General features: G+C 42.7%; 1 protein-coding gene across 1 annotated transcript in view; it reads right to left on the bottom strand.

Annotated features, from left to right (window-relative positions):
• Positions 1-1,159: 1,159 nt before the first annotated feature.
• The window catches only part of LOC137423085 (serine/threonine-protein kinase N2-like), a 173,791-nt gene continuing 148,443 nt past the window's right edge, over positions 1,160-26,507 (bottom strand). Inside the window, exons 17-23 of the mRNA XM_068109882.2 lie at positions 26,031-26,207; positions 20,757-20,819; positions 20,300-20,376; positions 15,709-15,851; positions 15,397-15,504; positions 4,097-4,177; positions 1,160-3,839 (exon numbers count right to left, since the gene is read on the bottom strand). Coding sequence (XP_067965983.2) covers positions 3,636-3,839; positions 4,097-4,177; positions 15,397-15,504; positions 15,709-15,851; positions 20,300-20,376; positions 20,757-20,819; positions 26,031-26,207 — 853 coding nt within the window. The 3' untranslated portion in view covers positions 1,160-3,635. The remainder of the gene's footprint in view (positions 3,840-4,096; positions 4,178-15,396; positions 15,505-15,708; positions 15,852-20,299; positions 20,377-20,756; positions 20,820-26,030; positions 26,208-26,507) is intronic.

Genomic DNA, 26,507 nt, shown 5'->3' with positions numbered 1-26,507 from the left:
CTAACTGAATTCAACCACCAACTATTTTTGAGGTCAGCATAGGTCACGAGGTCAACATAGGCCAAAGGTCAACCACTTTTTTCAAATTTCTACAATCCTCAATTTTCATCCGATTCACTTGAAATTTGAATAGGATATTCATATCAGCTTAGTGAAACCAACCACCAACTATTTTTGAGGTCAACATAGACCAAAAGGTCAACATCGGCCAAATTTCTAAAAAATTTCATCCGATCAAGTTAAACTTTGAAGACGATTTGCAAATCAGGTCACTAAATTCAACCACTAATTATTTTGAGGTCAAAAGGATGCTCTACTGAGTGCCATTCTACTTTGTTCTGTTTTGCCAAGTGTCGCACTGAGTGATTTTTCATATGTCTGTTTGTTTGTCCGCACAGAATAAATATGATTTTCTCTGCAACCGTTGGTCCGAGTGACAGGAAATTTTCACCATAGGTGCAACTCCACCTGTATAATTTTTATAGATAATTATGACTTCATAGGTCACGTGGTATGGGCGCCATGTTGGAAAAACAGAAAAATTTTGCACCTCTATATTTACGAAAGCGCTGCAGAGAAAAAATTGAGACTTGGCTCATTGTAAAGAACTCTCCATGTGGAATAACATATGTTAATGATGATGTCATAGGTGCATCCATTATGACATCATAATTCGACAAGTGCAAAACCTCATCCGATCTAGATGAAATTTCTTGAGCATCATCTAGGGATAAATTGGTAGAGAAAAAAAAATGATTACGTCATCGGTCACGTGGTTCGGCCGCCATATTTGTTTGAACACAAAAGCCTTTAAAAAAACACTGAAAACATGTCCTGGCGAGCGTCTGCAATCTCAGAAAGTCTCAACCAAAACAAAAAAGAACTAGAAAGAGCAATCAAATATATTGAACATCTGAAATCAAATGAATGCAACCCATGTAGAGTATATTAGTCATCTGGAGGTATAAATATATATGTGAAGTGACTAATCAACCATGTAACCTGTATACAGGTGTGACTTCTACATGGGGGTTTACAGTATGTTTAGAGGATGTTCCAATAATAAGCCTTGAAAGAAAACCGAGCAAAACCCGAGACTCCAAAACCAGTTTCACAGGACATTTTGCTACTCCTCTTAGCAAATGCCATTTGAAGGTAATGAAAGCATGGTTCACTTTATTTATTGTAATAAGGTCATTAATATATGTAAAAAAAGAAAAAAAAGAAGGATGTACACATTTGGGATGATCGACAAATCAAAAACATATCAAACAAAACATCTAAAAAGATTGACACACCAACTCGGGGAAAAGCAAGTAAGTCTGCAAATATGGTTTCAATTTTACTGGAATGGGACATAAAACATTCATATACACCATAAGGATAAACTACAAACTTAACGAAATATTCTTGCATAAGCTTATTAACCAGCCTTGCCTGAACACAGGAAACCATCACAGCTTGATCAACAATTCTGAAAGAACGACAAAATCTAAACAATTCACGACTCTCTCTCACTTTAAATATACAAGTCCCCAAATAAACAAAATAATGAAAAAAATCCAAACCAGTGCATTGAACACGAAGGGAGAGGCAGGGGTAGAGGGGAGGGGAACAAAAACAAATAAAATAAACAAATAGGAAAAGGGATGAAAGGAATAAAAAAAAATTTAAGCAACTGAGTGAAAAGAAACAAACACACAGCTGAAGAGTTACAAAACCTATTAAAAACAAGTAAATAGAGGAAATATATTATGAAGCTGCTTTATGAGTATGGAAGCAAGTGAATTTTTATTCGATCCATATATAAAACTCAGTTTTGTCAAACCAAAATCTGGCCGTGCAAGCAAGCAGAGCTCAAACCAGAGCCCGACTTTGTTCATTGGTTTTACTTCAAGCGATGTGCAATACATTTCAACAAATCCATGTGTAACCTCAATTTACAGGATCAACATGTATATAAACGCCTAATTAATACTAATGCTCATCTTTCAAGTTAAAACGATCAACATTTTGTAAGTACAAAGTAATCATCAAAAGGAAAGGTTAAAAAAAAAACATTTACACGTTGTAAATTTTAAGATGCGAATTTGGCATAAACAGTTGTTAATAACAGCTGATGTATACCAGTCTTTATGGTGGAGGGCACTTTGGTGATTTGATTAGCATTCATCGTTTTATTTGCTTTGCTTAGTTTATGTGATGCAGAATATAACACGAGCAGAGGACATGAACTAAACTTAGTAAGAGCACAATGGCAAGAGTGAAACTAAGGGCGTGGGTGAGAAATTGAGGAACGAGGGATTGAGGAAAGCGTTTTTTTACCTGATCCCCAATTCTTCCCAGGTTGGCTAATCCCTCCAGTGTTGGAGCAAAGACACACTATGTACACCCTACAAATAAATTAGACGTACGAGGAAGCTCTTCGTGAACGAGACAAAATCCGGAGCTTTACACAAAGCACCGGGTCGAGGTGGGGAGAACCCGTCCAACGAGCCATGTAATGCATTTTCAACAGGACTATACCAAACATCCAGCCGATGAGCAAAACTGTAACCTCTTATTCCCTTTTGTCAGCAAAAAGAAAAGAAAAGAAAGACATTTTGCGTAAATATTTGAGATCATCATATCAATGTTATTGAAATTAAAAAATATATCACAAAACGTCGGGAACCTTGTCTCGCATAAACATGCATCTATTTGAAAACATTCCCTTTATCTGTTTTTCCCCTACAAGAATAAATGTCTTTATTGTTAAAACCATATAATCCTTCGCTTTATTTTTTCCCCATCCTATACAACTTTTCTGAAAAGATAAATAACTTCAAACCTCACTTCCACCGTCTGCGTACTGCCATCGCCACAGGAGCAATATGAAGCCATACAAACGTTTCAAACGTGATCGCACGGGGACGGACACCGATGTACGGAAATGTTTTGCTACATTTTGTACAATCACATAAAATGATTAATGCTCGACCAAGCCGAAACGTGTTCCTTTTCCTGCTCCTTTTGATTTCATTTCTTTTACATTTACAGGACATTTGGTGAATAGTTACAAGAAGAAAGGCAAGATAGATATAATAAATGAAAAGAAAAAAATATTGATGTAAATTGCAGACATCAAAAATATTTTGTTTCACAAACCAGTACCGTTCAGGTGTATAATCAACACAGAAGGCAGAATGCAATTTGTGGAGCTATTTGCAATTTGTGGAGCGAGCGAGCCCGATTGGCACCTTTTGAACGAGCCAGAGTTGTTGACGTCGTTGTCTTCAAATTGCACAAAATGAGATGGATCTACACTGTTGCGAATCAGGAACACCCTCAACCCGACAGCAACTAGTGCAGTTATAGACCCTGGTGAGATGAGCAAGCGCCTTGTTAGAAACAGAAAAGGATGAGGGCAATTACGGATGTCATAATTCCTTTCTTATCACAGCTTTGATGAACATCCAAGCAAGAGAAGGAGGAGAATAAGGCGGATGTGGTGCATCGAATGAAAAAGAACGTGCGAGAAGAACGTCGTTAAACAAGAAGGTTTCTGGCCTTATGAATAGTAAAGGTAGTAAATATTGGAGTGCCTCGAAGGATATTGACAAAGTACGAGGAATGGAACAGGGCCCAGCTCTCAATCAGCACCAGTCTGCAATGTAATCAAACTCCTTGAAGAGGGTTTGCTCCCCGGGATTTAACGCCCGTGGTTCTCGGGGTGGAGTCAGCACGGCATGCTCCGACGTGAATTCCTCATCAAAGTTGCTGACATCTTCGCTGTCTCGGATCGTCGGCACAAACGGTGAGGACACTTTTTTGGCTAATAGCTCTGCCCAGTTAACAGTCTACGGTTGGAAAAGAACGAGGCAAAAAGAGAAAGTGGGGGTAAATAAACAAGTAAACACATGAAAAAGGAGGCCAATGCTGCAAACAAGACAGCGACAATGTAGCAATGAACAAGTCAGAAGGTAATTAGTGTAGCTGGAAAGAGTATTGAGCCAATTTCTGATAAATACTTCCAACTGGGTGAAAAAGAGTGAAGGAAGTGTTAAAAAAAAATAAAACATTAGGTTAGGATTATAGCACTTAAAGGAAATATTACCCGAAAGAAATTCTGTCTTTTCACATCCTCGGCATCTCGTTCATTTGATCCTAAACGCCGCTCAGGGTTCTTTCTCAAAAGCTGTAAAAGAAAGCAAGAATACAAATATAAAACCTGGGTTGAAAGTGAACAAAAATGAGTTGAAGAATAAGTGAAGGAAGCTGCAGTTGTTGGAAAAATAAATATTCCTATTTGGCGTTCCCATCTGAGCACTTCACTCTTGCTACTGAATTTATAATTTTATTTTTGGCTGCATATACTGTGATGCTTCCACAGTCTCAATAAGAAAAGAGAAAAAAAAGTTATACGAGTTATATGATCGGAGGTCAAGATGGCCGAACAAGGCATTCAGAAAGATAGGATATGCACCCTTGGCGGGCGGCACATGCTCGATCACAAACCTGACCGGTCAAACAACTTGGATGACCGGAAAAAAGTTACACGCAGAGCAAAACAAGCTAGCTTGGGCCGAGTAGAATTCGGGTTGTGATTAGGTTCTTCATCACTACATTAGGGGACGACTTCGTGCTCATTCGACCTGCCTGGGCTCTCAATCAACTGAAGCTCATCTCCAACTGACACAAACTCCCTCTTTGTGTCAGTTATGATGGGTCAAGGTCTCCAGCATGGATATGCATCACTTTTTATCCTAAACCAACAGATCCCTGTACCAGTCGGAGATAAAAACAAAATTGTACCAATCAGTGATACAAATAATTAATCAGCATTGGTGTCTACATATCATGCACTACTGGCACGTGATCTGGACACGTTTGGATTAGATGTATTGGGCTCTGCAGTTGGGTTCCTGGGCTTTGAGCCATACCATTTGACATGGAGACACCCAAAACTGGTATGCTTGCTGCGTCTCCATATTTAATTTCCAAAATTATGCATTCACTTTAATTAAATTGTTCTCAACTTTAGACATATTAAATCAATATCAAAATTAAACAAACATCCCATTTCTATCAAACAAGAGGTCAGCCAAAAGCAACCAAAGTCATTCAGAAGCAATCTAACTACTGGACGTACTTTCTCCAGCAGGCAAAATATCAGGAAATAGTCAGAAATATGAATAACAAGTTGGTTCACCTGATCGGGATAGAGTTATTTGGACTTTAGTATTCGGGTTTTAATTGAACCTAATCGTGATCGTCTAACGGCGATGCATAACCACATCGGCTGGAAGAGAGGCGGAGCTTGGACTGCACATGCGAAGCTGGAAGACGCGAGTTCGCTGAAGGCAATGTTATTTCATGTTTTTACAGAGGTTTGATTAAGAACTGAATTTTTAAGTATGAGGATCCGGATGGGGATCTAAATACGATAATTTTAAAGTAATTCTTCACAGTTGAGATATAGGGCCAAAAACAATACATACCATGATATCAAAAACAGTTATGGATGGATTCGAACCAAACTTGGTGGACAAGTTGTGTGTTTGACAGGAACAAGCCAATTAGATTTTGCTTCATGACTGGATGCAGATCTGTTCAGCTTGTTCAGCTTGGCGGGGTTATGTACTCCGAGTGCCGTTCTCATTTTTATTGTGACATTGACCTTCTCTGGGTACACATAATGCAGTATAGCTAATTTCGGGGAAATTTGTCCAGGGGTAGGAAATGAATAAGGAACAGACAAACAGACTCTCTTATAAATATATGTATATATGCACAGTCGTGGCCAAAAATATTGGCACCCTTGCACTTTTTTCAAATAATGCACAATTTCTTCCAGAAAATTGTTGAAATTAAAAAATATTTTGGTATCCACAGATGTATTTCTTTGGTTTACAGTGGAACAAAACAAAAAAAGCTCAAAAAATTACGAAATCATAGCTTATTCTACATATAAATCCTGAAATGGCCTGGACAATACTGCCCTACTTTGACACAAGGAAGCAACTGTCATTTTTGTCGAAATTGAGTTATCACTTGTTCTAGGGTATTTGAGGTATGCTCTACACGTTTGTACACAAAATAAAGTAACACAACCCTCCATTTCTGAGATATTAACATGTCAAAAGGAAGCAAGTACAGAAATAGTCATAAAACTTTGACAAAAGGAAGCAACTGAGCAGGTCTTAGTTAGCCAATCATATATCAGCATAGAAATGGCAGATTGAGGGAGTTAACCAATCAGAGAGCTCCTATTATCCAGCTTGGCTTTCTCATGGTTTTTGCTCTGTGTTGTGCTTGTGCAACTGGTTGTGAAACCACCCGAAAATGCTGAAATTCTCTGATGTTTTCGCCCATTTGAGAGATATGTAAGTACCTGACTGTTCAATATGCTATTAGGCATTCAATTTTTAGACTCTTTTGAGTGAAACTCACGTTAACTAGTGTTTATTGTTAACTGTTAACTAGTCGACACGACTTCCGGGTTCGGTTGCGAGAGGACGCTGGCGTTGCATATTCGCCGCTTCTCCGACTGGATGGATGTACAGGGTCTGCTTCTACCTTTCTGACCTGACATCTCACACCTGTCCTGCCTTTTCACACCCGCACGTGCCGCGTGTTCTCCGGCTGGATAACGGAATCTGCTTTTGATGGTACGGAATACGGAATTCGAAAGGCCCGCTCCCGTTGATTGTGGCCGTGGCCTTGTTTGCCGGTGGCCTTGTGGCCTTGTTTGCCGCTGTGGTCTTGATTAGCGGCTGCAGTCGTTTGCCGCTGCGTTTGCCGCTTTGCCTCCTCGACCTTGGCCTCGTACTCGTCCCTTCGCTCCTGCCTGGCATGGCTCTGAAGTACTCCGCCGCAAGGCTTCTTCTGCTCAATACCCGCTCCACCCCATCATGCATCTCTGCCATCAAATCAAATGGACTCCTCCGACGACCCAGGTACATTCACCGTGGCTCCGGTCGCAAGTTTGTTTATTTGCAATCAGGTCACTCCATCCCCGTCCTCTGGTCGGCTCAGCGCACTCTCACTCTTCGTCCCAGCGCACCTGGTCACAGCAACCCACACGATCGCACCTCTTGCCTACGAACCCTGGCTAAATCACCTGAATTCATCCCTGCTGTTCAAAACAACATCAAGCTCACCCTGTTCAACACCCGGTCCCTCAACAATAAATGCCTCATCCTGAACGAATACATCCTGGATAACAAACTGGACTTTCTCTGTCTCACCGAAACCTGGCAACAACCTCTGGACTACTACACACTCAACCTCACCACACCCAATGGATATTCCTACGTCAATAAACCACGCTCGGAGGGCCGAGGTGGTGGAATTGCCGTTATCCACCGTCAAGACATCAAGACCAACCTCATCTCCATCTCATCTGCTCCATCATTTGAACACCTGGCTTTAAAACTCTCTGGTCACACGCAGTCAGTCATGGCTGTCGTCTACCGCCCTCCCAAACCACACCCATCATTCCTGTCTGACTTCTCCTACTTTCTGACCCAGCTATGTTCCCTCTCCCCCTCAATCCTCCTCCTTGGTGATTTCAATATCCACATGGACTCCACTGACTCCACAATAACCACTGACTTCACTGATTTACTCACCTGCTTTAACCTCACTCAACATGTCGACTTTCCTACCCATATCCGTGGTCACATTTTGGACCTTGTCTGCTCCACTGGATTAAATTTGCACCATCTCTATGGCTCCGACCTCACCCTCTCTGACCACTTAGCCATCACTCTGACCATCAACATCCCCGCCCCAACACCAAGGCATTATCGCACAATCAACTTCCGTAAGCTAAACGCTCTTTCACCTACCTCATTCTCATCCACCCTCTCTGAAAAAATGTCCACTTCTCCCTTCATTGACCTCCACACCCCTTCCGACCTCACTGACTACTACAACCACACTCTCTCCTCCTGCCTTGACCAGCTTGCGCCTGTAAAAACCAAAACAGTTTCTTTCACCCATTCTGCTCCCTGGTTTACCCCTGAACTCCACCTGATGAAAACTCGTGCTCGCCAACTTGAAAGACTCCGCAATAAAACGGGTCTCACAGTTCACTCCCAAGCCTACAAGGACCACATACAACACTACAAAGATGCCCTCTCCCGCGCCCGCTCTGCCTACTACTCTCAAATTATCCACTCTGGCTCCGGAAACCCAAAAGCACTCTTCTCGACAATAAACAAACTCCTCCGCCCCCTGAACACCACCACCCAGTCATTCACAGTAGACAACTGCATCTCCTTCCTCTCTTTCTTCCAACGCAAAATTGACAACATCTACAACAGCTTGACCACCGCCGCACCCGCTCCCACTCCAACCACCTGCCCCCCCTTGTCCTGCCATCCCCTGTCTCGGTTCTCCCCAATCTCTCCTACTGACCTCTCTGAACTCCTCATAGGAATGAAAACTGCCACCTGCACTCTTGACCCCATCCCCTCCAGCTTTGTCAAAGCCTCCCTCCCTGCTCTCTCTCCACTTATCATTGCAACAATAAACTCCTCCCTGTCTACAGGCATCGTCCCACCTTCCCTCAAAATTGCTGCTGTTACCCCCATTCTAAAAAAACCTGGTCTAAACCCTGACACCCTAAACAACTTCAGACCCATCTCCAACCTACCCTTTCTGTCAAAGGTTTTGGAACGCGCTGTAGCCACTCAACTCAAACATCATCTCTCTGCCAATAACTTGTATGAAACATTCCAATCCGGATTCCGCTCCAACCACAGTACTGAAACTGCTCTCCTCAAAATCACCAACGACCTTCTCCTCTCCTCTGACGCTGGCAACCTCAACATTCTCGTCCTCCTCGACCTCAGCGCTGCCTTTGACACCATCGATCACACTATCCTCCTCACCCGACTTGAATCCACCTTTAACGTCACCGGCACTGCCCTCTCTTGGATTAAATCATACCTCTCTGACAGATGCCAGTTCATCTCCATCAATAACTGCAAATCCCCCACTGCTCCCCTCCCCCAAGGTGTCCCCCAAGGTTCAGTTCTTGGCCCCCTCCTCTTCATCCTTTACCTGTCCCCGCTCGGTCACTTAATCCGCCGTCATGGTCTCCAATTCCACTGCTTCGCCGATGACATCCAGCTTTTCATCTCCACCAAGTCCGTCTCCACCGACACCCACTCTATCCTGACAAACTGCATCACTGAAATAAAATCCTGGCTTCAAATCAACTTCCTCAAGCTTAACTGTGATAAATCTGAAATAATCATCATTGGCCCAAAAACGCTCACAAAATCCACCCATAACTTTGCCCTCAACATCGACGGTATCCCAGTATCCACCTCCCCTCACATCCGGAATCTTGGCGTCATCTTTGACCAAACCCTTTCCTTCGACAAATACACTAAACAGATCACAAAGTCAGCCTTCTTTCACCTGAAAAACATTGCCCGTCTCCGCTCATCCCTCTCCTCCACGGCTGCAGAAACCCTCATCCACGCCTTCATCACCTCCCGTCTGGACTACTGCAATAGCCTCCTCTATGGTTCACCCTCAAAAATCACCAATAAACTCCAATACATTCAGAACTCCGCTGCCCGTCTACTCACTCATTCCCGGACCCGTGACCACATCACCCCCGTCCTTTACAAGCTTCACTGGCTCCCCATCCCCCAGAGAATCCAGTACAAAATCCTCCTCTTGACATACAAAGCCCTCCATAACCTGGCCCCATCCTACCTGGCTGACCTCCTCTCCAGACACACTCCCACCCGCAACCTCCGCTCTGCTGGTACCAACCTCCTGACCCCCTCCATCCGGACCAAATTCAGATCCTGGGGGGACAGGGCCTTCTCCATCGCTGCTCCCACCCTCTGGAACTCACTACCTCACACCATCAGAGACTCCTCCTCACTCACCACATTCAAAACATCACTAAAGACCCACCTGTTCAACGCTGCATTCAACATTCAACCCACAGCATTTAACCCCTGACTATCTCTTCTCCTTCTCCCTCCTTTTGCTTTAAATATTTCCCTATTGATTCTTGTCTTGTCTTTTTGATTCTTGTCTTATATATATGCCGTATATCGCTGCTGTTTGTTTTCTTGATTCTTGTCTTTTTGCAATTGTTGTTTTCATGTATTGTTATGCATTATGTTTTCCACTCTGTCAAAGCGCCTTTGGGCTTCTGGAAAAGCGCTATACAAAATAAATGAATTATTATTATTATTATTATTATTTACTATACGTTTATATCTTGTCTTGTTTGTGCGCAGTTTCTGTGTAGTCCCATATACACATTGTTGTGTACAGTGTACAGAATGCAGTACACGTATCTAATGTTTAAAGTTAGAGTCTTGAAGCAAGTTTTTGAAAGCAATGACTAAATGTAGAGTTAAAATTATTTCCCCCTTCAGTGCTTGTAGTTGTATGATTGTATTATCATTTGGAGGCAGTTTTGATTAAAATTTAATGATCGCCGGTGTAAAATATTAGGCTAGTCTACATCCATGGGTTACGTGCACGAGAACTTGGATTTTGTATGACAGTGTATTGTATTACCGGACAATTTATTTGGAAGTTGATTTCAGACATTTGATTCATTAATTTACTTGGAAAATATAACTTGTATATGCATTATATCATACAAATTAATATTTCAAAGAAAAGAAATAAAAATAATATACTAATCTGACAAAATCGGCATTTGAACTGACCCCTTCAACATTTTTATCAATCTCGAGGCGCTGAAAATCGTCTTGTATTATTGATGTGTAAACAAATTTGGATTATTAATAAATACACACAAAACCAATAAATACATATCTAGCACAGTTTCATACCAGAGTGATCAGAAAATTTGAAAAGTTGCTGCCTTTTGTCAAAGTATTAGGCCTGGAACTATTACCATAATACTTTGACAAAAGGAAGCAAGTGACATAATTCACACAAAAATATGAATTCATATCTCCAACCATGGTTGCCTACAAAGTCTTCTTTGAGTACAGTTTGAAAAACTTTATACCCAGGAAGTAAGAAACTCTGCCAAAGAGAGCAGAAAGAAAAACACATTTTCCTCATTTACAAGAAAACTCCTTTCAGGCAGTTGCTTCCTTTTGTCAAAGTAGGGCAGAATATTATTGGCACCTTTTGGAAGTTGTTATAAATAATAAGATTTCAAGCAGGTGATTCTGCTTTACTTTGGAATTGAACTTACCTGTGGTGAGTTGCAGGTGCCTACAATATAAAAATCACTCATTCAACCAGTTTGAATAGAGAAAAGGAGTTATTCTGCTGTTTTGTGTCACTGTGTGTACCACACTGAGCATGGAGAAAAGAAAGAAAACCAGAGAATTCTCTGAGGAGGTCAGACTCAAGATTGCAGCCAAGCATGTACAATCTCAAGGCTACAATTCTCACCAGAGACCTCGATGTTCCTTTGTCCATCATACACAATGTTATCAGGGAGTTTAAGGCCCATGGAACTGTAGCCAACTTCCCTGGACATGGCTGAAAGAGAAAACTTTATCGAAGATTGCAGGGAAGGATAGTTTGAATGGTGGAGAAAGCACCTCGATCAACTGCCAAACAGATTCAAGCTGACCTTCAGACACAAGGTATGACAGTTTCAACTAGCACCATCCGTCACCAACTCAATGAAAGGGGGTTATAGGGCAGGAGACCCAGGAGGACCCCACTGCTGAGAACGAGACATAAGAAAGCCTGACTTGTTTTTGCCAAAACACACCTGAATAAGCCAAAATCCTTCTGGGAGAATGACCTGTGGACAGATGAGACCAAATTGGAGCTTTTTGTAAGGCACATCATCTCTATGTTTACAGAAAACAAAATGAAGCCTTCAATGAAAAGAACACCTTCCCCACGGTCAAACTTGGAGGAGGTTCAGTGATGTTTTGGGGTTGCTGTGCTGCCTCTGGCACTGGGTGCCTTTTGATTGTGTGCATGGCATCATGAAATCAGGAGATTACCAAGACATTTTAGAGTGCAATGTTCAACCCAGTGTCAGAAAGCTAGGTCTCCGTCGAAGGTCATGGGTCTTGCAGCAGGACAATGACCCCAAACACACTTCAAAAAGCACCCATGAATGGTTCAAGACAAAACACTGGACTGTTCTGAAGTGGCCAGCAATGACTCCAGATCTACAGTGCATTCAGAAAGTATTCAGACCCCTTCAGTTTTTCACATTTTGTTATGTTGCAGCCTTATGCTGAAATCGTTTAAATTCATTTTTCCCCTCATCAATCTACACTGAATACCCCATAATGACAAAGAGAAAACAGGATTTTAGAAAGTTTTGCAAATTTATTAAAAAGAAAAAACTGAAATATCACATTGAGATAAGTATTCACACCCTTTGCTATGACACTTGAAATTTAGCTGAGGTGCCTCCCGTTTCTCTTGATCATCTTTGAGATGTTTCTACACCTTGATTGGAGTCCACCTGTGGTAAATTCAATTGATTGGACATGATTTGTCATGATGCTTGCTTGAAGGATGAAGTGGGACAAATCGTTGTGGACCCAGATGGAATTAAAGGAAGATGGAAAAGATATATGGAAATGCTGTTGAATACAGAGAATGAATGGGATGGCAACATAGAGAGTAACCCAGTTTTAGGACCGGCAGAGAAGATAACTGAGAAGGAAGTTGAGGAAGCGATAAAAGCAATGAAGAGTAGAAAAGCGGGAGGGCCGACAGGAGTTGTGGGAGATATGTTGAAGGCAGCAGGAAGTTGGGGTGTGAAGAGAATGACAGAGATCTGTAATCTGGTGGTGAAAGAAGGCCGCATTCCAGTGGATTGGGAACTGAATACCCTCGTCCCTCTATACAAGGGGAAAGGTGACCCTGTAGAGTGTGGCTCGTACCGAGCGATAAAGTTATTGGAGCATGGAATGAAGGTATTGGAAAGGGTGTTGGAGAGGAGGATAAGGAAGAAAGTGAAGATCGATGAAATGCAGTTTGGATTTATGCCAGGAAGAACAACGACAGACGTGCTTTTTATTGTGAGGCAGTTGCAGGAGAAGTACATGGAGAAGAGGAAGAAGTTGTTTCTTGGGTTTGTTGATCTGGAGAAAGCATTCGATAGGGTTCCACGCAAAGTATTGACATGGGCAATGAGGAAGTTAGGAGTGGAGGAATGGTTGATCAGAGAAGTGATGGCAATGTACAAAAGAGCGCGCACAGCTGTAAGGACGAAGGACGGGAACAGTGGTGAGTTTGAGGTGAAGGTGGGAGTGCATCAGGGGTCGGTACTAAGTCCACTACTATTTGTAGCTGTGATGGAGGTGTTGGCTCGGAACGTAAAGGAGGGTTTACCGCGGGAGTTGTTGTATGCAGATGATCTGGTGTTGATTGCGGAAAGTATGGATGGACTGAAGGAAAAGATGAACAAGTGGAAGGAATGTATGGAGACAAAAGGTCTGAAGGTGAATATCGGAAAGACCAAGGTGATGGCAAGTGGTAAAGCATGTGGTGAGGTGGAAAGAACTGGGAAGTGGCCCTGTGCTGTGTGCAGGAAGGGTGTCGGAGTGAACTCCATTCAATGTACAATGTGCGCTGAGTGGGTTCATCAAAAATGTAGTGGTCTGAGAGGGTCATTAACCAGTGTGGCAGCTACATTCAAATGTAAGGTGTGCACAGAGGGAGCTGCAAATGGAGGAAATGTTGAGTTGGATCTTGGAGACAGTGTGAAGCTGGAAGGTGTGAAAACATTTTGCTACCTCGGAGTCATGCTGAATGGAGAAGGTGGATCAGACTCGGCAACGGTTGCTAGAGTGAGATGTGCATGGAAGAAGTTTCGGGAACTGAGTGGCGTGCTGATGAGGAGGGGAGTGTCGTTGAAGCTGAAGGGAAAGGTGTATGCTGCATGTGTGAGAAGTGTTATGATTTATGGGAGCGAGACATGGGTAATGAACGTAGAGCAGCAACGAAGGTTGGAAAGGGTGGAAATGCGAATGGTTCGATGGATGTGCGGAGTATCATTGAGAGAGAGGAAGACAAATGATGAATTGCGAAAAATGATGGGAATAGAGCCTGTGATTTATGTTGTGAAGAGGAACAGGTTGAGATGGTTTGGTCATGTGTTGAGGAAGGATGAAAGTGACTGGTTGAGAAGAGTGATGGAAATGAATGTAGAAGGAAGTAGAGGACGGGGAAGACCGAGAAAGACTTGGCCAAAGATGGTGGAAGAAGAAATGCAGGCAAGGGGGTTAACAAGGAGAGATGCAGAAAATAGGGCAAAATGGAGAAGATTGTCATGGGGACCGCAAGGCTAACCCCCGCTCTAGCAGGGAAAATGGCCTTAAAATGCATGTTGTTGTTGTGCATTTTATTGTCGTGTTTATTTGTTGTGGTTTCGAAATAAACCCGTGCGTTACGTTCAGTTAAACATCTCGCATCTCTTCCTTCCTGCACGTGCTAAAAATAACCGCTATCTTTGGGAGTTGTCTCAGGGGTTAAGGCTGGTTCGGCTATCCATCCCCATGTGATCTTAATCGCCGGGCGACACGAGAGAGAAAGAAAGAGAGAGAGAGAGAAATAGACAGAGACAGAGACAGAGAGAGAGAGAGAGAGAGAGAGAAAGGGAGAGAGAGAGTGTGAGAGAGAGAGAGAGAGAGAGAGAGAGAGAGAGAAAGAGAGAGAAAGAAAAAGAAAAGCAAAATAAAGCAAAAGAGAGAGAGAGCGAGAGAAAGAAAAAGAAAAGAAAAAGAAAAGGAAAAGGAAAGCAAAAGCAAAAGAGAGAGAGAGCGAGAGAAAGAAAAAGAAAAGCAAAAGGAAAAGCAAAAGCAAAAGAGAGAGAGAGAGCGAGAGAAAGAAAAAGAAAAGCAAAAGGAAAAGAGGCAAAAGAGAGAGAGAGCGAGAGAAAGAAAAAGAAAAGCAAAAGGAAAAGCAAGCAAAAGAGAGAGAGAGCGAGAGAAAGAAAAAGAAAAGGAAAAGGAAAAGCAGCAAAAGAGAGAGAGAGCGAGAGAGAGAAAGCGACAGCGAGAGAGCGAGAGAGAGAAAGCGAGAAAGCGAGAGAGCGAGAGCCAGAGACAGAGACAGAGACAGAGAGAGAGACAGAGACAGAGAGAGAGAGAGAGAGAGAGAGAGAGAGAGAGAGAGAGAGAGAGAGACCGAGAGAGAGAGACCGAGAGAGAGAGACAGAGAAAGATATTTTGCCATTGATAGTATCAATGAATTGGAAAAATCGGGTAAATTGAAGACCCTTTTGAAAGACTCCATTGCCATGGGTATTAAAACTTACAATACATTTTGTTTAATGAAGTGAAAAATGGAGGGTTATGAGAAAATTAGAGGAACTAAATGTCATACAAAAACTGGTTTTATTTAATCCGTGCTATCTCCTAAAGAATGTCTGCTTGTTTGGTGGAAATACTATACATGCACATTACTCACCCTGCGCATTAGCGCGATAGCCTCCATGGAAAGGAAACGGGGATAGCGAACCTCGTCATTCACAATGCTGTCAAACACCTCTTCCTCATCATCACCTGGAAATGGGGACTGAAATTGGGCAAAGAAAAGTGAAGTATGAAAACGAGTCATGGGATGAATCCAACTTACAATAATCGAGGCATGCCAAGGATCAACAACAATAAAAAAAAACAATAATTCTAAACAGAAACAAACTACTTAAAAACAAGCAGCTCAGCCATTACATAAGTACGACAATGGATCAGAAATGTACTTAGGAACTGCCATGCTTACCTCCCCCACAAGCATTTCATAGACGAGTACGCCCAGACCCCACCAGTCGACCGCCCGTGTATACGATGTTTCCGTAAGAACCTCTGGTGCCAGAAATTCGGGAGTGCCACAGAATGTGCCCGTCCGATCTCCATAGCCCATTCCTCACAGGAAATAGGGCAAGGGTGTAGAATAAAACGGCAAGCTATTAAAGTTGGAGATTAACGATCTTCTTCTTCTCTGTACCTTCATCCCAACAGTGAGGGGTTGGCCACTCGGATCAGCCTTCTCCATTCCCCTCTGTCCTCCGCATCTTCCTCTCTCAATCCAATGCTCTTAAAATCTCTTTCCATTACCTCCCTCTACCTTAATCTCTGTCTCCCTCTTGATCCTACTTCCAATTGGGTCATTCCATGATCGATTGGTTCACCATCCCTTTTCCTCATCACATGTCCAAACCACTGCAACCTCATCTTTCTAATCCTTTCTGTGATACTTACAACTTAAGCTCTCTTATGTATCTCCTCATTCCTCAACCACTCTATCAGCGATACTCTAAGAATTCACCGAAGCATTCTCATCTCCATCCTCTCCGGCAACTCCTCTTCCCTTTTTCTCAAAGCCCATGTTTCTGCACCAGACATTATAACTGGTCTAACCACTGCCCTGTAGATTTTAACCTTCAATTTTCTACATATCCTTCTATTACAGACGACTCTAATAACTTTCTTCCATTTTGCCCATGCTGCCTGAATTTTACAACCTCCTTATTTGCTCTTTCCAGATTTCTGCTTCACGGTTTCCCCCTTCCTTTAGTATTGAACCAAGGTATTTGAATTTGTACACCGGTGTTAACTCTCCACAACCTATATCATTGACCCTCTCTACACCAGTCTTACAATACACAATTAGCTCTGTCTTTCTGGCATTGACAATCCCTGCCTGTGGAAGTTCTCTTGCCATCCATCCAGCAATCTTCTCTGCAGCTCTTCCTTTGACCCTCCTGTTATGACTAAGTCGTCTGCGACAAGAGCTCCCACAGTTCTCCATCACTGATGTTGTCACGAAGAGCTTACATCACTGTTACAAAAAGGAAGGTACTTAGTGCAGAACCCTGGTTTAGAGAAACCTCCACACTAATATATTGTGAGTCCTCATTCATTGTCCTGATAATAGCGTTGGCTTCCACATACATTTCCATCACGATTCAAACAATCTTCTCCAGCACGCCATTCTTCCTCAAACACCAACACACCACTTCTCTTGGAATCCAATCATATGCCTTCTGTTGATGTATGAATGACCAGCACAGCTTCATATTTCCTTCCAGAATCCTTTCCTGAATCCGTCTCATGATGAAAATCGTATCCACTGCTCCCCTTCCTTGCATGAATCCATACTGCATCTCATCCATCTTCATAATCTCCCTTATCATTAGCTCTACAATCCTCTCCCGTATCTTCACAATCTCCATTAGTCTTGGCTCCACAATCCTCTCCCGTATCTTCACAATCTCCCTTCGCCTTAGCTCTACAATCCTCTCCTGTATCTTCACAATCTCCATTAGTCTTGGCTCTACAATCCTCTCCTGTATCTTCACAATCTCCCTTCGCCGTATCTCTACAATCCTCTCCCGTGTCTTCATAATCTCCCTTAGCCTTAGCTCTACAATCCTCTCCCGTATCTTCATAATCTCCCTTAGCCTTAGCTCTACAATCCTCTCCCGTATCTTCACAATCTCCATTAGTCTTGGCTCTACAATCCTCTCCCATATCTTCACAATCTCCATTAGTCTTGGCTCCACAATCCTCTCCCATATCTTCACAATCTCCATTAGTCTTGGCTCCACAATCCTCTCCTGTATCTTCACAATCTCCCTTCGCCTTAGCTCTACAATCTTCTCCTGTATCTTCACAATCTCCCTTAGCCTTAGCTCTACAATCCTTTCCTGTATCTTCACAATCTCCCTTAGTCTTAGCTCTACAATCCTTTCCTGTATCTTCACAATTTCCCTTAGCCGAAGCTCTACAATCCTCTCCCGCATCTTCACAATCTCCATTAGTCTTGGCTCTACAATCCTCTCCCGTATCTTCACAATCTCCCTTTGTCTTAGCTCTACAATCCTCTACCGTATCGTCACAATCAGCCTTAGTATTAGCTCTACAATCCTCTCCCATATCTTCACAATCTCCCTTAGTCTTAGCTCTACAATCCTCTCCCGTATCTTCACAATCTCCCTTAGCCTTATCTCTACAATCCTCTCCCGTATCTTCACAATCTCCCTTAGTCTTAGCTCTACAATCCTCTCCCATATCTTCACAATCTCCCTTAGCCTTAGCTTCACAATCCTCTCCCATATCTTCACAATCTCCCTTAGCATTAGCTCTACAATCCTCTCCCGTATCTTCACAATCTCCCTTCGTCTTGGCTCTACAATCCTCTCCCGTATCTTCACAATCTCCCTTCGTCTTGGCTCTACAATCCTCTCCCATATCTTCACAATCTCCCTTCGTCTTGGCTCTACAATCCTCTCCCGTATCTTCACAATCTCCCTTAGCCTTAGCTTCACAATCCTCTCCCATATCTTCACAATCTCCCTTAGCATTAGCTCTACAATCCTCTCCCATATCTTCACAGCGTGCTCCATCAATCTGATCCCTCTGTAATTTCCACAGTCTAAGATGTCCCTTTTCTGTTTTAAAATTGGTTATCATGCTCTTCTTCCAATCATCTGTCATCTTCTCCTCACTCCACACTTTTCCAACTAACTTGACAATCCATCACCTTGATCGATTCTCTCAGTTCTGAGCACCTTCACTAACTCGACCGAAACTTCAGGTGGTCCAAATAGGCTTTTTCCCTCTTCTCATTTTGTCAAGTGTTTTTCTATCTTCATCCTCTTGAACCTCCTTCACAGGACCTTCAGTTTTCCATGTCTTTGCTAAGATCTCTCTCATTTTCCACATTTATAAAGCACTCTTTGCACCTTCTCTTAATTTCCTCTTCTCCACGTAGTGTCTGACCGGCCTCACCTTTTTACTGTGCACACTCCCCCAAGTCCCCACTTTTGTTTCTGCCTCTCTCTTGGTATTCCGTAGATAATTTTTTCACTATCTGGTGTTTCCAAATAATCATACCATTCTTGTGCTGCTTCCCATCATGCCTTGCCGACTGTTTTCTTTGCCTCACCATTTATAGTCTTGTACAGTTCTCTCACTTGGTCTTTCATGTAGTTTTCCATTCGTTGTGTAACATCTTTCATTTAATCACATCTTGTACTTCCTCATTTCCCCGCCTCATCTCCTTTTCCTTGCGTATTCCTCCCTTCATTCTCACCACTGTCTTTTCAGCCACCATGACCAGTTCCTCCTTCTCATTCCTACACATTCCTACACATTCCTTCTACTCCTCCGTCCTCGTGTAACTCTCTCTGTTTTCTCTGGACGTCCTCTGAAGAGGACCAGCTTTTTTCCTGTCAGATTCCACCGTTTAATCGTCCCCATTCTTATACTCGCCCTTTGTCTTTAATTTCTCCACCTCATGTCCTTTACCCATGATCAATGTTGGCTCATCCCTGCTTTGTCCAATATAATGAATGAATGATCGTTTTAAGGCCATTTTCCCCACTAGAGTGGGGGTTAGCCTTGCGGGCCCCATGACAATCATGGTTCCCTGTTTGAGGCAATGTTTTTTTTATGGCCGGATGCCCTTTCTGACGCCAACCCTTGGTCACGCTCTTACGATGCGCAGGGATACGGTGTACCTATTCTAAACCGGGGTACACACCGTGATCATTCATCCCAGCAAGCTGGTACTCAATTTGCCGACCTCGGAAGGATGACAGGCTGAGTCAACCCCCCTGGCGTTAATTCAGCGATCGACCGGGATTCGAACCCAGGATCCTAGAATCCCAAGCCGGCACCCTAACCGCTAAGCCAACACCAGACTCCAATATCCCCTTGAAATTAAACAACCTGCTTCTTGTCGCTGTGTCTTACTAAGCTGTAATCAATCTGGCTACTAGTACCTTTTGTTGGTTAACAGATGTTCCTCCTCCTTTGTAAACCCTGTATTCACAATAAATAGCTCAAGGCTCGGGAAATCTCAAGAATCTCCTCCCTTTCTTCATTTCTCCTGCCAGATACATTTAATCTATGTTCCAATTTATATCCACCCACTTCTTGTCCTACATGGCCAATTTAGGTCTGCACCAATGCCACACGTCACTTGAAAGGGATTGCCTCAGCCATTCCACAAACCACTGGATCGAAGATTCATGTTGGTGTTGGAATTTTTTTTGTTGTATTTTTACCGTCAAATGCACTTCCTGCCATGAAACAGTCGCACTGGAAGGGTGTTTTTTTAGGGGACACTACTTTCTTGCTGGATCTACTTACTAGATCCTTGGATTAAACAATATTCAATGGTAAACAAGGACAGTTTTCTTGATGAAGTGAAAAATACTTAAAATAAAAAAATTAAAAACCGATTATATCAATGCTTCAAGCTAATCTCAATCATGCAATGACAGAAACTGTAAAACGCCACATTTTACTATGTGTAAAATACTTTCATGCAAAAATGTTCCATTGCATCGTCTTTTTTGACTTACCTTCCTTACACAATCCAAAGTCAGCAATCTTTAAAAATCCCTCAGAGTCCAGAAGCAAGTTGTCCAACTTAAGATCTCTGGAGGAACAGAAAGGTGTGGACATTATCATGTACTTGGCATCAAAATAATTGCTTTTTCATGGCTTGATTATTTTCCCTCATGCTTTAGATTCTTACTTTTGACGAGATGGAGATCACAGACTTTTTGAAGAGGAACAAGAACAGGATTTTCAAAATGTTTTAGCTTGGTGAAAGAAAAAAATTGGAAGGAATATTAAATTATTTTTACTTTCTCCATCATAAATCCCAAATCATCTTTCAATATTATTCGAGTTGACAAAACATTCAGAATCGAGAAAGTGAAGCATTTATAAAACCTACTTTTTCTATCCTAGTTGGGAAAACAATAAATAGTTCCCCACCACCCAACACCAAGATGATCATGATGATGGTTTTACCTGTAAACAATTTTATGGTCATGGAGGAATTGAAGTCCCAGCACAACACACGCTGCATAAAACCTGAGATAAAAACAAGGATTGCAACAAATGCTTATGGTACATTCCAAGGATGTAAACAACATTTATATAAATCTGCAGTTTCCATACATCATCACATCTTATGTGTATGTACATTTTTAATTTCATTTTTTTAAGTGAGGGAGGAGGGGGGTGAGGGGGGAGGGAGAGAGGTTTTGGGGTGTATAAGAGGAGTGAGCGAGGATGGGTGGGGGAGCAAGAAGGAGGGAGGGGAGGAGAGATTGAAGAGGGGGAAAGAGGTGGAAGGGGGAGCAAGGATGGGGGTGGGGGAAAGAGGAGGGCGGAGAGTGAGGAGGGGGAGAGAGAGGTGGGAGAGTGGGAATCATTGTTTTCTTAGCATGTATAGAAGTTGTTTGCCATTGCCTTCTTTCCGGCAGTGTCTATAGTTGAAAGATGATCATAGCCATTGTTCTCCATGAGAATCCTCTGCCTGGCATCAAGGCAATGCAGCCATTACTGGCATTATCTGCCAGCTGCCTGCATGGCCATCCACCATACCTACTTCCATGGCTTCACGTATCCCCGATCGATACGCTAAAATGGGAACAATAGTTTTGTGAAAAGGTATCCCAAACCTGAATTGAACCTCCTCCATGTTTAATTGGTGGCTTCAAGCAAGGCTCTTTATAAGTTTCAGTTCTTAGTCATTTCAAATAATGTCTTTGATTAGATCAAAAGAAACTGATTCGTCTGTCCAAATCAACTTTGCCGATTGTTCTCGAGTCTTTGTTCTGTGTTCTTGTGCATAGCTTCACTTCTTAGTTTTGTTCCCCTTTCTTTACAGAGGGTTTTTTTTCTACTGCAACATAACCCTTCAGCCCTGATTTCAAAAGTGTCTTTCATACTGTTGATGTATGGACAACGACATGTGAGCCTTCTGCTCGTTCAACATTTGTCTTCTTTTTATTCCTTAAGGATGCTATCTTAAAGTATCGCTCATCCTTGTTCGAGAACTTTTTGAGCCTTCCATTGTTGGGTTTCTCAATTACAGAAGATGTTTATCTGTACTTGTTGATTGTACTTCATATACCATTCCTTGAAAATCATCTCTCATCATCTCTCTCGCTCGCTCTCCCTGGGACCATAACACAGCCAGACCAAGTCACCCACTCAATCAATGCGTGAATCAAGGTGTTTTAGTCCTATGACCTCTATCCCTGTCTTACTCTTCGTGGCGCAAGTGGTTAAGGTATACTTCTTTAAGCAGTCGGAGTCTCGTGTGGGTGTGGGGATTTATATTAGAATAAAGAACAATCAAGGTGTTGCTTTCTTGTCTTTCCCATCCATTTTCCTTGTAATGAACGCTGTTTTCTCAACACTGGCATGTCGTCCTCGTACCCGGTTCAGATTTGGGATTATAACCAGTGTGAGTCAAAATCCGTGACCGTTGGAAATTGGCGCCAATCCCCGTTAGGAGTGTTGAATTTGTGGTGCGTCTCCCCGGGGTTCAGGTTCAGCCCTGATGCTCGGAGTGTAGTTTCTAAAGTCACCTCCTCCACCTCTCTGTGTCGTTCAACTCGCTTTGTTGGACCAGAACTGCATAGCTACTGCGGAGCTGATCATCAGAACTGTCTTGTTTATCTCCCGGCTCGACAATCGCTCTGAGGCTGATGGGCTCAAATCACGACTCGCTCAGCTCAGCCTTTTATAACCCCGTAATCATGTGATGCTGCATGCCCATTGGCACACTCCTTGGCTTCTCGTCACTTCTCGTGGTTTCTTGTGGCTTTAAATTCCCAAGACTGCAGTCTCAGCACAGCTGTTACCTTTCGCATGGTCACATGCTCTTGCTTTTTGCCTTCCTTAAGAGAGTGCTGGGGGAAGTCAGTGGTTTGTGGAGCTGGCAAAACTATTTGTTAAAATGGAGCTGGCAAAACGATTTGTTATAGCAACAAATACACAGATTCTGAAGGGAATAATTTAAAGGATTGCCGGGGGAGGAATGGTGGGAGGGCTTTTAAACAAGGGGAGGGCCACATTTAGCAGCTTATGAATACACTTATACACAGGCCCTATAGTTATGCAAAGAAACCACAAACTTTTGCTGGACATTTATAAATTACATACATGAATGAATGAATGATCGTTTTAAGGCCATTTTCTCCGCTAGAGCGGGGGTTAGCCTTGCGGGCCCCATGACAATAATGGTTCCCTGTTTGAGGCAATGTTTTTATGGCCGGATGCCCTTCCTGATGCCAACCCTTGGTCACGCTCTTACGATGCGCAGGGATACAGTGTACCTATTCTAAATCAGGGTAAACACCGTGATCATTCATCCCAGCAAGTTGGTACTCAATTTGCCGACCTCGGAAGGATGACAGGCTGAGTCAACCCCCCTGGCGTTAATTCAGCGATCGACCGGGATTCGAACCCAGGATCCTAGGATCCCAAGCCGGCACCCTAACCGCTGTGTAAAAGTTTGGGTTATTTTAACTTTGGTGGTGCTATTTTCCATTAAACATTTGTGTGAAGATAGAAGTGTGCAATATAGGAAGATAAATGAAATTTCTGTGAAATAAATTCAATATTACAGTTACTTTAAAGTCATGAAAATAAATTAGACTGAAAAAGTTTCAATTTGCCAATACATATTATATTATCACTTGCGAGTATTATCCATTTACCACAAAGAAAATATGAAGGGAACAGTTTGTGTATTCTTGTACAGTATATAAAGGTAAATTATTGAAGGAATAAACACCAATTACGTGAATGCGATGACAAAAAACCACAATAAAAGTTACAAATTAGTGAATATGTGAAATTAATTTTTATCAGCTTGTTCCCTTGCTTGAAAGTCTGAGTGGGTTCAGATTGGCTTCAGAAAGGAAGCAGCTTTCAACAGAACAACGTGTGAAGATCCAAACTCTGCTAGAAGTAGGGCACACTACAAAGACTAGAACGCCACTCAGTAGAGCACATACTCCCACCGTGGGTCAAGTTGGAATAATACGTTTTGTTTAACATCCCCTCTCCCCAAAACAATAAATGAAAAAGAAAGTAGGCCCTAACTGTCAGAGAACTTATTTTGATATATCTTGGAATTAGAGGAGAAAAACATCATTTAAGAATAAGAATAAAAGCTTTAATGCAGTAAAACAGAAAAAATCTTTCCCAAAAAAATTCCTGGATCCAGAATAATATCCTGAGCTTCACCAAAAACTACTCATTTCTTCCTATCCCAAGGGCAATCATCCCAACCAACTTTCATCCAAATCCGTTCAGAACTTTTCCAGATATCTTGTTCACGCACGCACGCACGCACGCACGCACACACGATCGAATGCATTACTCCCTCGCAGGAGTAAAAATAGCAGGAAAGCCGAAGATGTCCTGCAATGGTGTGAGGTATACCGTCCTGCAATGGTGTGAGGTTTACCATGTCCCGCAATGGTGTGAGGTTTACCATGTACCGCAATGGTGTGAGGTTTACCATGTCCCGCAATGGTGTGAGGTGTACCATGTCCCGCAATGCTGTGAGGTGTACCATGTCCCGCAATGCTGTGAGGTATAACATGTCCCGCAATGGTGTGAGGTATACCATGTCCCGCAATGGTGTAATGTATACCAAGTCCCACAATGGTGTGAGGTGTACCATGTCCCGCAATGGTGTGAGGTGTACCATGTCCCGCAATGGTGTGACGTGTACCATGTCCCGCAATAGTGTGAGGTATACCATGTCCCACAATGGTGTGAGGTATACCATGTCCCACAATGGTGTGAGGTATACCATGTCCCACAATGGTGTGAGGTATACCATGTCCTGCAATGGTGTGAGGTATACCATGTCCCGCAATGGTGTGAGGTATACCATGTCTCGCAATGGTGTGAGGTATACCATGTCCCGCAATGGTGTGAGGTATACCATGTCCCGCAATGGTGTGAGGTATACCATGTCCCGCAATGGTGTGAGGTATACCATGTCCCGCAATGGTGTGAGGTGTACCATGTCCCGCAATGGTGTGAGGTGTACCATGTCCCGCAATGGTGTGAGGTGTACCATGTCCCGCAATGGTGTGACGTGTACCATGTCCCGCAATGGTGTGACATGTACCATGTCCCGCAATGGTGTGAGGTATACCATGTCCCACAATGGTGTGAGGTATACCATGTCCCACAATGGTGTGAGGTATACCATGTCCCGCAATGGTGTGAGGTATACCATGTCCCACAATGGTCCGAGGTATGCCATGTCCCGCAATGGTGTGAGGTATACCATGTCCCACAATGGTGCGAGGTATGCCATGTCCCGCAATGGTGCGAGGTATACCATGTCCCGCAATGGTGTGAGGTATACCATGTCCCACAATGGTGTGAGGTATACCATGTCCTGCAATGGTGTGAGGTATACCATGTCCTGCAATGGTAATGGTAAAAGGCCAGGAAGACACAGAAGTACCTGTCCAAGGCAAGACAAGCATGATATCAGATCATTAATTTGGATTCGATCCTCGCCAATCCACCCAAGAGATGTTCCTTCTGTCAAGTCAGTAGTGGATGCAGGGATGCTCTGAGGCTTAAGCAGGAGATAGAGCAGATTTACTGGATATCTCATGAGCACTCAACAACCATGAGAAATAGCTATGGACTCATCTGGCCCAAGCACCTGTAGCTAATGTTTATATCAATGGGTCCACTTCCTTCACTGACTGTACCGAGTGGTGATTCCAACTGGGAAACAAGGCAGCAGTACTTGGTTGTCAGCTCGTATGGCATTGCAATGTGATACCCGAGCGTTAAAAAAATTCCTATTTGCACGCTATTTACTCAAAAACTACTATAATATAATTAATGCGAAATATGTAGAGAAGAGTGAGTAAAAAGAAGGCATCATCATCCTCGCACAAAACGTTTTGCACATTTGACATTACGGACTGTACGTAAACAGAGACTGCCAAGACGATAAGGAAGTTAAAAAGCTACGCCTACCTACAAGCCCACGGTACACAATGATACCCCCAAAAAATATATACATACATTTGCAATTTATCACAAAGTATCATCTTTTGAGACAATATTATTTTGATAGAAAAAAACGACAAAAAAACGTTTCAGATCTACAATCAAGAAGCTGAACCTCATTTTTATTTATATAATCTATTTTACATGACGTATGCGACGGCACGATTGCATTTTAACCTCAAGCATTTACAAGACGTGGAACATGGTTAAGGTTAAAAGACGGTTACTTACACAGTGCGCGACTCAGAAAACACGTCGGCATGGATGTGCATCATGAGATCTCCACCGGGTGCATACTCCATGACAAAACATACGTGATCACGGGTTTGGAAGCATGCGAAAAGGTTGACCAGGAACGGATGTCGAATGCCATTCACCGTCTCAAAGATACGCTTCTCACACATCAAGCTGAAAAGATTGGAGAGAAAGAGTGGACAAATATAATAATCAATGCCTAAGTTGCCATAACAATCACCGAGTTGCGTAATCATTGAGGAATTTCATGTTTAAAATATAATCATGCTCAACATGCATTTCATGCAGAAAATAACTAAAGTTGAAGAGATATAACTGAACTGTTAAGAATGTTTTTTTGTTAAGTAAGCCTTAGCCTACGGACTATTAGGTGCAAGTCAACGTGCCTAATATTAAAAGCATTCAAAAGGTTATTGGAACGAGACATTCACAATAGTCCGAGAGACCAACCTT

This window comes from Myxine glutinosa, chromosome 3 (genome assembly GCF_964187855.1).
Source record: "Myxine glutinosa chromosome 3, kmMyxGlut1.1, whole genome shotgun sequence".
Taxonomy (NCBI): Eukaryota; Metazoa; Chordata; class Myxini; order Myxiniformes; family Myxinidae; genus Myxine; species Myxine glutinosa.
This window is presented reverse-complemented; position numbering and strand designations above follow the sequence as displayed.